This window comes from Electrophorus electricus, chromosome 8, assembly GCF_013358815.1.
Source record: "Electrophorus electricus isolate fEleEle1 chromosome 8, fEleEle1.pri, whole genome shotgun sequence".
NCBI lineage: Eukaryota > Metazoa > Chordata > Actinopteri > Gymnotiformes > Gymnotidae > Electrophorus > Electrophorus electricus.
The window spans coordinates 20,058,414-20,072,450 of record NC_049542.1 but is presented as its reverse complement, the minus strand read 5'-3'; the positions used below and the strand labels follow the sequence as shown (position 1 = coordinate 20,072,450).

Genomic DNA, 14,037 nt, shown 5'->3' with positions numbered 1-14,037 from the left:
GGTATTTGAATCACAGTCATCGTCGGAGTCCTACAAATTTTCCACCCTCAGGTGTGATGACCAATAATTTAATCAACTGCAGAGGATTATAAAATCCGGGACCAGATTTGGATTTAAGATCCATATTTGAAAACCATTGCCGTACCGCATGAAACGACGTCTGGAAATACGTCACTAATAGCTTCCCGAATTGATTCCGTAAGTGACGTAACAATTTATTTTTCAATATGGGGGAGGATTGTGTAATAATTAGGGACGGATGACAACCACTGATCTATAATAAAGAAAAGGCCTTTATTATAAATCAGTAGCGGGAAATCTATTAAAGACTTAGACGTCGCTGAATAGCAAAAATAAGAAAAACAACAACTCCCAAGAATCAAAGGAAAGCACCGCTTCAGAAATACCGGAAGCAATTCCGGAATTAGGGTTAAAACGGAAACAGGCATACGATCATTGTTTTTGCGAAGCGGATTAATAAAATATAACCTGTTACCTACCTGTACAGAGCTGTAATACAATACACAATGTCTAGGCAGTCGAACAGATCCACAGATAGCAAGAAAATGGTGAGTGATCTCGGTGGGTATGCTAATAGATAGCTAGCAAATGTAAAGCTAGCCAGACAGCTAATATTCTGGCTATGTAGATCCATACAGTCATATCTATCTAGATTAATATTAGATGTATAGCATTCATTCAGTTTTTTACTATTATCTGTTGACTAGCTAGGTACTTTATCTCCTTTGCTACAGAGTCAACCTTTTAGCTAATGTGTATGTAGCTAAATCGCTGAAAATGGCTAGTCTGGTTAAGGTTAAGTAGACTAGTTAAGTCTATTTAAAGAATGTCTGTCTTGATTTTAAAGGTATTTTCAAAAACGTGTTCAAAAACATGGTGTTGAAAATGAACTTAATGTCGAATGTCGGTCCACGGAAACGTAGCTAGTTATGTTCTCTCTTGCATGGGGGCATATCCACAGGAATTACTGAGCTAAATTACACTAGCTACAGAAGCTGTACGTATATAGAAAACTGAGCCCAATTATGAGTTTAGTAGCTAGCTAATGATTCAGCTGGTGCAAGGGAGGAAGGGAGCGTTGTGAAATATGAAGTATTCAGTAAATGAGCTTCGGCACGTCACTGATGCTCACAATAAATATGTGTGTATGCATATGTGCATGCATGCTCTTTTTTTCCTGTGCTCTTCCTCCTGATTGACTGGTTTGTTCAGCTATTAAAAATTAATGAATAGTCTGTCTGATATGTCGATTTAGGTGTATAGGAGCAGGGCAAAATAGTAGGAAGTAGAGATGCAACCAATAGCCAAGCAGTAAGTGTACCCTCCCATCTGGGCAGCAGAAACATAGTCAAACTAGAGGCCAGTATTTGCAACCACCCCATCCTTTTATACTCTCAAAGTGAAACTGCAAAGTCCTTATGTAGAGCATTTGGTGATTTGTCAGGACTGTTAACATTTCATAATAGTGTCAAGTTTAAAAGTTATATTTGTTACGTACATCGTCCATACATGGTATAACCTCGCCATGTGAAATGCTTTTTCGTGACTGCTGTGTCCGAGCTGAGGAGATACCGGGATACAATATATATATAATATAATATAATATAATATAAGATACACAATGTACAATGTAGATGTTATATGAATATATGTGTATATGCAAAAATATACAATTACCAGTTGCAACTTTACATTTACAGTTATTGCAGTCTTTTATGGTGTTATTGACATCATACACAGTGCACAGAGTGGGTCCCCCACAGTTGCATCAGTTTGCCCTGATTCAGGGCCCGAATCGGACCTAATAATCACCATTTCATGGGCTGAGAGTTAGTGATCAAATTCTGTTACTAATCAACATGTTTTAAAAGCCACATATAGAAAATATATTTAAATGTTTGTGCTTTTATTAAATTTAATGTTTCAACAATGGTGGCATATTTTAGGTATTTTGTTTTTTGTTTTTACATGGATAAAAATTATTTTTAAATACAGTACATTATGCACAGTGCTTGCATGCAACAGTTCTTGTGATTTAAAACACAAATAATAAGATATTTGAATCAACTAGTGGTGAGTTACAATATGTAGGCTGAAGTTAAAAAAAAGTATTTTTGTTCATATGTTCTGCTATATGTTACTATGATAACTTTTTATATAAGTTTATTTTCTTTGTCTTAATTTTGATTGACAGAATTCTGAACTGTTTACTCCTCACATATGCGAGCACTGGTCACTCAGCTCTGTAAGGACTATGAGAATGACGAGGAAGTGAACAAGCAGCTTGATAAAATGTGTAGTCTCATTCTTTTTGTTTGTTAATGCTGCAGAATCAAGAAACTGTTGTCTCAAGTGCCTTTTGTCAATGGCTATAGTATCGTTTCATAAAGGATTGCTGAAACACATTCTCATACTCTGTTTTGCATTATCACACCCAGAATTCAGTCAATGTATCTGGATTGTGTGCATATTCAATTATTACTGTATGCTCTGTTATTACATGACAGCCTGCAAAATTGTCATTGTGTAGAACAAAACAACTTAAAGCACTCTGGATTTGTATTGACTTCAATCATTGTGCACATTCTGCCTTTTTTATGTATTGTATGTCGGGGTGTTGTCTGCTGTGCAATAGTCCTTTTGAGACCTCCACTCCTCACAGCATGATGTAAAATTTATGGGGCAGCTGTGGACCCATCCATTCAAATGCAGGAAAGGCTAGCATAGTAAAAATGCTTATCATGATTTATCACTGTTGATGATTTTTGTGGTTTTCTTATTTTTAGTAAAGGAATTTCTAAAAGTGGAAAATATCAGTAGTATGGCAAAGAGAAAATTATAAGTAGCATGAATTGTCTTCTAATTTTGAGCTGATATTGCCACTGGTTAGAGATGATGGAACCACCAGTACAGCCATGAATTGTTCTTGTTCTACAAATGATGAAAATTCAAATTAGAAATTGAGCTAAATTCACAGATAAATTCATTCAGTGCCTTCTCTTGGGTTAGATATAAAAGTTATTATTTATGAAAAAATATTTATATGTATATGTTTGTTTTTTGTTCTGTAGGGTCTCTGACAAAGTGCTTTCTTCCTTTGATTCTTTCTTTGTGCTTTTGAAGGGGTTATAATATTGGGGTACGCTCTCATTGAGGACTTCTTGGCTCGGTTCAAGTGTAGGCAGGTGTCATGATTTCCGAGAAACAGCCGACGTCATTGCAAAGGTACTGGAACAATTCTGAAGCCATTTCAACAAAGTCCTCTTTTAACTATGACCTGAAAGAGAAGCAAGAGGTGAAAAGATAACTGGGCATGGCCCTACCATGGCAGGCAACTTGTACCTCACTCAGTAGCACCCTAGATCTTTTTAAGGTTTTAGCACTTCTGTCTGTCTTAATACAGGTGGATTATACAGAATTATACAGGTGGAGAAATATTCTAACTAGGCCACCATAAAATAAAAACAGCTGGCCAACTTTTCACACTGTCAGAGAGATTTAAGACGTTCAGGTTCTCTTATGTTTGTTGTACATCTGGCCATCATTGGCTGTAACTTGAACCAGTTAACAAAATGGAAAGAGTGCTCCTGCAGAAGAAATGGCAGTGTTTTGCTCTCTCCCTGCACCCTGTTCTCTCTTTGCTTTGCACTGTAGGCCATGCTGTAGATGTTAATCTACAATGTGTCTGTTTTCCTCAGTGCACTGGGCTCCTGCTCAAATCCAGAGCCTTTGAGCTATTTACTACTAATATTGCTGTCATGGGAAGGGTTCAAAATTCACTCTGAAGTCAAGATTCCTAAATTTGTGTTTTCTGAGATTAAATACTTTGCCCATGTTATTTCAGTGCAGAAGTTGCCTCTAGACATGAACTGTACTTAAGAGGATGTTTTAGGCCTGCAAAGTCATTAACAATTACCTGGGATACATCATTTGCTAATTAGGTTTGTGTGGGTGTGTGTTGTGTGTGTATATGTATGTGTGTATGTATATGTGTATGATGTATGTGTATGTGTGTTGTATGTGTGTGTTTCTTCATTAACAGGTAGCTTTCAAAATGTATCTGGGCATCACCCCCAGCGTGACCAACTGGAGCCCTGCTGGAGATGAGTTTCTCCCTCATCCTGGAGAGTAACCCACTGGTGGACTTTGTGGAACTTCCAGATAACCACAGCACTCTGATTTAACTCCAACCTATTGTGTGGTGTATTGAGAGGAGCTCTAGAGATGGTCAAAGAGTTTGTGTGTGTGTGTGTGTGTGTGTGTGTGTGTGTGTGTGTGTGTGTGTGTGTGTGTGTGTGTGTGTGTGTGTGTGTGTGTGTGTGTGTGTGTGTGTGTGTGTGTGTTGTGTGTGTGTGTGTGTGTGTGCGTGTGTGTGTGCGTGTCTGAACGAAAGCAGAGTTTTAAAGTCTGTTAATTCAGAACTATTGGTGTACCAACCAGGTCATTGGTTTGTGGCCTGTTCCCCAGGTTCAAATGGCTGTGGATGTGCGATTTGCTCAAGACACACTAAGAGGAGACAATGTGACAGAAATTCGCAATGAAGTTCATTAAGAGGATTGAGGAAAACCTGCCTGCAGGTGATGAATGAGACTGGTGTGTTCGCGGTGGAGATGTAATGGCCCGCTTTAGACTTTAGTGACTTCAGATCATGAAGTTCTGGTGGGAACTACAAACCTACAGTTTAGTCATCTACTGGTTTTCCCTTGTGGTTAAGCACATAATGCAAACAGAGGGACTGCCTAAGGGGTAGTTTTTATTTTTTGTTTTTTTTTTAACCCAGATTATCAAGAATTGCAAAAACTGAATCCCACCAATCACTTCCCATAGTTGCTCACCTTGAAAAAGTCCACGTGTAATTTTTTTGATTGGTGGGTATATTTTATATAGCATCTCCTTAAATTGTGAGAAAATGCTTCCAGCTCATCATTTTTTTCAGATGTCTTTGAAGAATGGAAACAAAAAAAAAATCAGTAAGAAAGGACTAAGTGGTGTTTATGCTTCAGTGTAGGGTTCTTTTATTCCTGCATCATAGAGCTGCAGAGTGCAAGGAAGCATGGGGAATTATGTACAGGCTCATTCTGTTTGAACTCTTAATTGGCGCAGACGTACAGAGTACCCCCCTCTTCCTATAGATGTTCTTTTTCCTCTCTATTAGTAGAGATGTCTTCATCTCCTGTCTTGGCCCCATTGACAACATTGGAAAGGTTGTCAAACACGTGGAATTTGCATTTCATGGTTTGGCATAACCTGTAAAACACCATGCATGTACTTTCTCTGAATTTGTTTCTGTTGTATTGCTTTAATTTTTACCCCCCTTTTTGTATCAGTCTTTGCTGTCATTAAAGATAAATGCCACGTGTGAATTAATTTTAATTTAAAATCAGAGAAATGTGAATTAAAAGCAGAATAAATTGCTACCTGAATATGAATCCAGGCCTAACCTTCTGTATATTCCTAACTGTCTTTTATAATGCTTGTCATAAGTAAAATATTCTTGAATGTATTTAAAATTCAGTCAGTTAAATGCATTGTATAGTAGCGTGTCAGGAGCACGTCACAAAGGTTATTCAATTCAAAATGTTATATATCGGGGACCATGTCTAGTTGGAACAGAGCTGTAAGTCTTTGCTTGTTCCAGTTTATGAACAGTGCTGTGTTGCGTGGCAGATCTGCGAGAGGTCACAGGGTTGTGTAGAGAATGAGAGCTGTGTGGACCTGTGGAAGCAGTGGCGGGTTCCTCCACTCATTTGTGATGAGTGTTGGGGCAGCACCCATATGCTTCTCCTAAAGTTATTAAGAGGAGGCTCCTTCGCTTAGGGGACTGTTAGATTTGCAGTCAAGCTCCACAGCACCGCCAAAGTCAAAACAACATAACAAGGGCCTAATTTGTCTCAGATGTTGACGCAAGCAACATGGAAGCAATCAAGGTCTGCAGGTTCACCAGTGCGGTGTGCAGGACAGAAGTGTTTTGGGAGCCGTGTTTTTAACAGGGTGACTCAGTTGGTGTAGCAGACTGGTTTAGGGCATAGGACAGGGTGGGTCAGCCATTTACTGAAAGGCATTCATTTCTCCACTGGGTTTTTTGGCCAGTGCTTGTTAATGGCTTTACGTCATCAGGAGTCAAAAAGCAGAGTCCTATTTTCCAACATTCCTCACCTCATCAATCTCAAGGGGAAAGAAAAATGACTGTTTCTCAGTTTCTGGAGCTACAGTACAATAGTTGGAAGTTCAGTCATGCTGTATTTTGGGGTTTCCTCAGACAGTTCTTCAGCATACTTTGTCTTTTTGTAGGTACTAGTTTTTGTAAAGGTTCTTTGTGAATCTGTCTAAACAGGACAACATTGTAAATAAATAAATTTTTAAAAAATTAAGTGTTTTATCAACATTGGCCACTAGAGGTAGCTGTGACTATACCAATGCCATTTCATTTCCTTCTACTCGCATAGTATTTCTTTTCATTATGCATAGGGTCCATTCTGAATGAATCTGAATGTTTGAGACAAGGAACACAATGTACTAAATAAATTTCTTCATTAATTGATTTTTATTGGTAAAATTAAGTATGCAAATAAAAATTAAGTATAAGGTACTCGACTAATAATTAGAAGGGTGCCAGTTCAAGCCACACCACTTCCAAGTTGCCACTGTTGGGCCCCTGGGCAAGGCCCTTAACTCTCATTTGCTGAATTGTATTCATAATTGTATGTTACTATGGATAAAAGCATCAGCTAAATGCCATAAATATAAAATGTAACTGCAAGCCCAAATAGACTGAAATAAGGCCATATTTTCCTCTAAAGAGAAATCTCAGCATTGCTGTATATATCCAATGGTATACAATGTATATATCCTTTTTAATTTATATATTTAGGTGTAGGCGATGAGCTTGCACGGACATTGATTGTAAATCATTTGCCAGAATAGACTTATCTATCATGGGGATATACAGATGGGATTGTGTACTGTGTGAAAATCTGTATCCTTCTTCCATATGCTCTCAGGAATTCCTCTCTATTCTCATTTTTCACTCTCTCCTTTTCCGTCCTCCAGCTTGCTTTCATTCAGTTCTTTCAGTTTATTCTGCTTACCTCCATTCTTCTCTTGTCTCGCCCCCCATCCCAACCCCCCCACCCCCCCCCCCCAAAAAAAAAAGAAAACCTACACAACCCTAACACTTTTTAATGAACCCCTTTGACATTTAAGTTCATATACTACAGTAAGTTCAGCAGGGTTGGAGTTTGCGTGATAAGTTGCCTGCATATTGGATCTTAGATCTGCTTGCATTATAGGAATTTCTGGGTTTACCCAGCTTGCCTTAGTTTCTTCACTATGCGAAACTGGCTTCTTAGACAATTTTTGCCTTTTCCTTTCTGTTTCATGGTAAGTTACAACACAAACACCTAGAGGCAAGGCAATTGGTATTCCTTTCCTGATACACAATTTGTTTGGTGTTTAAAATATTTTTTTATTATGACAATTATTGCAAACAAGTAGCAAATGTTACAGTCTTGGATGATGCACACCAGTATAGTTTAATCTCCTAAAATGCTACCATGTGGCTTTTATAGAAAACAAATGGGGAATGGTATGCCGAAAACAATAAAGTTCTAGGGATGGCCTGGTGCTGGCCTACGGTTACACAAATCCCCTTCATCCATTCTCCATTCTCCCATTTCCACATTCTCCTTCTGGGTGCACACTTTCAAGCTTTGCCAAGATGGAGGGATTGGCACTGTGAGAGAAGGCGGGTAAGACAAGGGAGAAAACGTGAGCATTTCAGAAACATACCTTGTGGGAAAATCAAGCATGCTGTCCATGACAGTGCAATGATTTGGTATTAAGCAGTAGTCTCAGATGAAGTAGCATCCCATGAGTCTTTCCAATTATCACTGGTTGTCCTTGTAGTGTCTTCCACAAATGTTAATGACAGCCACTGTGTTACATGTAATAAAAAGAATGTTAATGAAATAAGCAAAAAATTTAATGCAAAGAACAGTGAAATCTTAGTATTCTGATGTCAAGTAAGCATAAAGAAATCCATAAGCATAGCAATAAGGTTACAGATTTGTTAGAAAATAATCCTCAGCAGTTTCATTCCTTTTCACAGTTCTGACATTATACATAAACATGCTTTATTTGTACAATGTTGACATTGTCAATAAAGGCTATGCTCTGTATGTTTGAGTTAAGCGTTGGAAGTGGTTGTTGCTATTTTGCAACAAAATGTTCATGATCATTGTTATAATTCCTTTTGACCCAAGATACTACATGCTAGATACTAAATACTACATGCTAGTATTTAAACATTTGTTTACATGAAATAATTTTATTTACACGACATGATGAAAAAGTACAAGTTCATGTCACCAAGATAAGTTCTGATCATTATCTAAGCCTGGTACTTGATGTTGCAGAATAGGAGAGATGACTTTTATATCTTTCTTACAGTAGCTATGTAACAGTAGCTGTGTAACCAGTTCTCCATTTTTCATAGTAGCTGTTGTCAGTTCTCCATTTCACTATCTAATGACCCTGCCCATCCATGTAATTTATACAATTTATGACCTTTCCCAAAGTATTAAACATGATATAAGAAAAAAATGCTTGTGATGTGTTGTGATGATTCAGTCTGCAAGAAACATTGGTACGTAAGACTTGGTTTCTTCTGAGGTTTGGTTTATACTTGCAACAATTGGTATACATTTAAATGCCCTGTGCAAACTCTATGCATGCAATCATAGAAGACTATAGTGCTTTTTGGCAATTTTCATGTGAGTTGTACATATACATGTACCCTTCATTTATTTGCTGGTATATGTTAGAATGGTCTCACCAGGGATTAAAATGGGTGTTCAGTAAATTAACACAATATTTAAATTAATTAATCATTACACCTTATTCATATAGGTGGATTTCGGACCATTTGACCTTTACCAATAAAATTCTATATGCTCTGATGAAATTACTTAGACTACTGAGTGTTCAACTCATATTCTCAAGAGAGAATTGTCCTCTGTGACATGTTTTCTCATAGCCTCAGTAATTATTAATAGGACTGCTGTTGGAAACTAAATTATGCCCTAACACATACTCCATCACTTAAACATGGCAGGCAAGTAATGTATGTTTATTTTGACAAAAACAAACATCAAAGTTCACTTTGTGATAGCAAGGGCAATCATATTTTTTATTTCTAATAAATCAAGGATAGGCAAACACATTGCCCTTTTATAACTTACATACTTCAAAGTCTCTCTGTTTTTTTTAAAAACATTTCATCTCAATACTGAGGAGAGCGGGAACTTATTTATCGAAGTCCCATTTCCTGTGCTTACTTGAAGAATTACAGTTAAGTTACACAGAATCCATTTTCCACCACAGAAAGTTTTGCAGTTTACTTGAGATTTTTTGTGTGGTGGACTGCCACGGAAGAAAGTGCTCTGGAAAAGAGAAATGGATCTGTGGAGACCAGAATGGTTTCTGTCTTGAAGAGCTGGAATGCCGAAGCAGGCCCAGATGAATAAGTCACCATGGAAACAGAGTAACATCGCTGAGGAAAAAAAAAAAAAAAACTTGCGTACACAGTATGTGCCTACCCACCAGAAACAAGCACAGTTTTTAAAGTGGTGCTCTGGACATGGATATGCTCCACTCAGATTTTTGGAAAACTTCTGTATGAACACAATCTATGCATATATTTCATTGTACCCTATTAGGTTTATGTCTAATCCATGAAGTGGATCTCCTAGGCTCCACTAGCAGAATGTTGATTTGTCACTTGAAACATGTCTATCTCTTAAGTACCTATAAAAATTTTCCCTTCTCAGTAACCCAAGAACTTCTAGTTAAGCAAACTCTGACAGTCCAAGCTTGCACTGTAAAAAAGGACCTTCCAGTCTCTGCCATGCACATCATAAACACAAGAGGAGACCCTGAGGACCCAATGCCAATGAGGGTTATTTGCATATATTGGAACCATATGAATGTGCTTTTTGCTGTGTAATTTTGAGCAGACATATTTGTCCAAGTGATAACAGCTAGGAGAAAAGACCTGCTGACCTTTAGCTCAAAGTGCCGGCAGGCGTCCAACAACACAAGTCTATGCCTTCATCCGCAGGACATGCTCAGCAGAACCCCTATGCTGCATGTCTGCGGTGGGTGTTATGTCTGGGTCATAGTGGGTTTTTGCAACTCTTGGTCCCCAACCTATTTCTAATAAAAGGAACCTGGCCTAGTCTCCTAAGGGTTTCTTTCCAGCACCATACCCAAGACAAAGTGAGGTAACATATGTATATAACATTATATAACAACACATTATATGTTCTTCACTCAAACACATTGAGCATGAATACACACTTGCACAAGCATGAACAAATCTGCCACAGCCAGCACAGAGCTCCTCAAAGACCAAACCTTAATATAAATGCTGGTATGACAACAATATTAACCATATGTTACTGGTAACTATTTAAAGCAATAAATGTACACAGATAAACCAGATTTACTAAACATATGTGAACTGCATACAGTACGTATTGTAGCACATTAAATAAGGGGTCTTGTGTGGCACGGTATACTGGGAACCTGCAGTAGCCTTTTAACAACTGGTAAAGTGCCAAGCCTGCAGGCAATCATATCTCCGTATAATTGGTATAAATGGACTGCTGAAAGGCTTGTGTTGTTGTTTTAAAACATTTTATACCTGATATTATTATTTCAAAAATGTTCTCTTGAGCTTCATTAATTTCTCTATACCTTTAGTTAAAAGCAGTTATGCAAGCTTGAGTTAAACAGTGCATGTCTCCACAGTTTGAGTGCTAGGCTACCCACTCAGTTTTTCTCATCACTCCTTTATAATCTCTTAATAATGTCTTCCCATTTGTACATCCAGCTACAATTTGTCTAAGTAAATAAATGGAAAAAAGACAATCACACCCAAAAATGAAACTCAGATTATATATCTTAATTTAGATCTGAGTACTAAGTTACAAACGTCAGATTAAACTTGAACAAACTATCTGTCTTGGGCCTGATTCGGAACCTTTTTCTGAAATGTAAATGGTCAAAAACCATACTGGGTACTAATGATACCCATATGTAAAAAGATCTGTAAAGACATATGATCTGACTTTATATGACCTGACCTTAGAATAGTATCACATTATGCCTTATGTTAAGGAAATATTAAGTATAAGTATAAAATATATTTGATAGATTATTACCACAGACGTTCTTTTAAAGTATTGGATATGGTATACCTTATTTTTAGAGATGGGTGTGAGTGAAGAAAAAGAAAGCAACCAGTGGGCATAGGAACATTTAACTGGTCCATTGACTGTAAACATGTTTCCTGGTCATTCATATCCAGGTTCTTTTTGCATCATGCTGTTGCATGGATCAGAATTTACAGAAAGTAATATGAATCCATGGAGCTTCTGGTTTTGTTTACACTAGTACAAGCCAGAGGTATCAGTGTGATAGTGTGGGGACTGTTTTCCTGACACACAGTGAGGACTATTATTCTATTGATGGATATCTGTACAGCATGCATATCAACATCATTGCTGATCAGTTCTATCCCAGCATTACTAAAATGTATTGTTAATTAGAAGGAAACTTCCAGCATGCTGAATCAATCCATGTCAGAAGGTCTGACCTGTTCCCAAATGGTTCCTGGAACAGCTGCAGTGGCCTTCTCAGTCCCTGTGACTGAACCTTATTAAAAATTACTGGAAGTAGATGAATAGGGCTGTTCATACTAAAGTGGAGTTAGGCTAAAATAAAAAAATATTGATTGAAATGGTCAAATAGGAGGGGACCAAAATTACTCCTAGTATCTAACAGAGAATATAATTCACCTATACATGTGTCAGGTGTTATTAGCAGCTTTATTTTCAAAAAGAGGACAGATGCTGCACAATACATCTCATTTAGCTGGTGGAAAGCTTTGATGCCATATTCTACTACCAGCTGTACAAGATGACAAATGCAATCCATATTAATTAAGCATGCCTGAAAGTCTTTAATCCATCTATCCATATGGTCTACCTTTCATTACTCTGCCATTGTTGATTCTTATAATCACTGTCAAATGTTTGGTGATTTTTTATGTTTTTACAAATATAAGAATTCTTGTACAGGTTCTATACACTTTTAAATCTATATAAATCACTAGAAATGAATATAAAACTGCTCTCTACTAATTTGCTGTATAGAGACAAATTTTAAAATTCTTAGTTCATCCATTTTTAGAAAGTCTACCCTTAATTCTTTAAATCTATGTAATTTATGGCTTAATCTGAAAAAAGGTTGACACTGTTAGATTAGCACTAGACACATAACTAGCTCCCCTGTCTTAGACAGAAGGGATGTTGTTTTTTACCTTACCACTGTCCTAAATAGTTGATTTGCTTTTCCAGTGTGGCACACAGGAATATCCAAAGCATTGCCCCTTGAGTTTATTCATCAGAAATGCTGGCCAATATCACAAACTCCTTTTCTGTGCTGTTTTTATTATTCTCATCACACATAAGCCTAAAGGGTTGATTTTGGCAAAGGACTGTTAATTCCTTGTCCTGTGCTAGGCCAATGGCACCTGTCAAAATACACAGTAAAAATGAAATAAAAATACGGTTTTTCAGTCATGCTGCCTAAACAAGTACAAATGGTTTGAACCTACAAAGTCACAATAGTGTTGGCATGTCAATGTTTTGTTTCCAGCTGCTCCCTGTTTAATATCTGGAGTCCAAATTGGCCTGAGCACCATGATGTAGACTTACAACATGAGACACTCAAAGCAAATGTGCTGACTGGTATTTTATGCATGATTACAGTATGGCTGTGATAGTAGTTGCCTAACTTTGCTCAAGATTGCATTGAATGATTTTACTACTACTGCTTAACGTTTGGCATTTGTTTTCCATTTCTCTTTCAATTTCTCTCCAGCAGAAATCAGCATGCTTGCTAGCTAGTTATATCTACATAATTATGCTTTTTTAAATTATATTAATTTTTGTATCATCTGGAGCTAGTTACTGACAAGCAGATGTGATATAGTGAAGCAGAATTAAGGCACAAATAGTGAACTCAGAGTAATTTTATTTTAAAAAGGCACCAAAGGAAAAAGGACATCTTCAACAGATGAAGCCAGCAGGCTTGGCAAAGTCTCTATATGGAGACTTAGGGCAGATGTTGGGTTTAAATAGGGTGACAAACAAATGAGGAAAAGGTATATGTGATAACTCAATAAATGGGTGATTGGGACCAGGGAAGTGAATATGTGCTGGAATTGGTGGATTTGGTCTGTGAGGAAGCATGATAGCAGTAAAACAATCAACAATCTCTGTGTTACTCCAACCATATTAAGCATGACTTAATGAACATCTCTCAGTTGGTCTTCAAAGTTCCTAGGTTTACCAATGTCACTCCACTACTCCATTCACTTAATTTGCTTCCTATAGCTGCTTGTATCTGATTTAAAACACTGATGCTTGCCTATGAGGCCATAAATGGATTTGTTCCCTCCTAAATGATGGCAGTGGTTGAAACCCAATCTTCACCTCAAGGCCTTCAAGCTTAAAGTATGGCCCGGCTTGACCCACCAACCTTCAAGTTTCATGGAAGACAAGCATGGAGACTCTTCTCCATCCAAGCTCCCAAATGGAGGAATAAACTCCCACTGGCTGTCTGAATAGTGTCTTCAGACACTGACTAAAGACTCATGTTCTTGAAAAAAAAAAAAAGTATAAATAGCAATCAAATTGTCTTGTGTTCTACAGCATTGTATTATATTGTATTTCTCAGTTTGGGTTCAGCAATGACAATTGTTTCTGGCAGTATGTCGGTTATGATATTTTTTAGACTAACTTATTTGTGCTAGCTAAGAATACTTTCTGAGTGGACAACTAAAGCATTTTTGTAAGTCTGTTTGGATAAGAGTGTCTGCTAAATACTGTAAATGTAAATCTCTTAATGTTTATTGTCATACACAAATCATACACCTCTGGCTAAACTCTC

The 14,037-nt window shown here is 37.4% G+C and overlaps 1 protein-coding gene across 1 annotated transcript; it reads left to right on the top strand.

The window, feature by feature from the left end:
- Positions 1 to 214: 214 nt before the first annotated feature.
- Positions 215 to 5,450, top strand: trappc3 (trafficking protein particle complex 3). Its single transcript, XM_027000926.2, is given in 11 exon segments — positions 215 to 569; positions 2,216 to 2,233; positions 2,236 to 2,315; positions 3,145 to 3,166; positions 3,168 to 3,191; positions 3,193 to 3,246; positions 4,064 to 4,129; positions 4,131 to 4,202; positions 4,204 to 4,248; positions 4,489 to 4,557; positions 4,559 to 5,450. Coding segments are annotated over 11 exon segments (543 nt in total). The 5' UTR covers positions 215 to 527; the 3' UTR covers positions 4,610 to 5,450.
- The last annotated feature ends 8,587 nt before the right edge of the window (positions 5,451 to 14,037 follow it).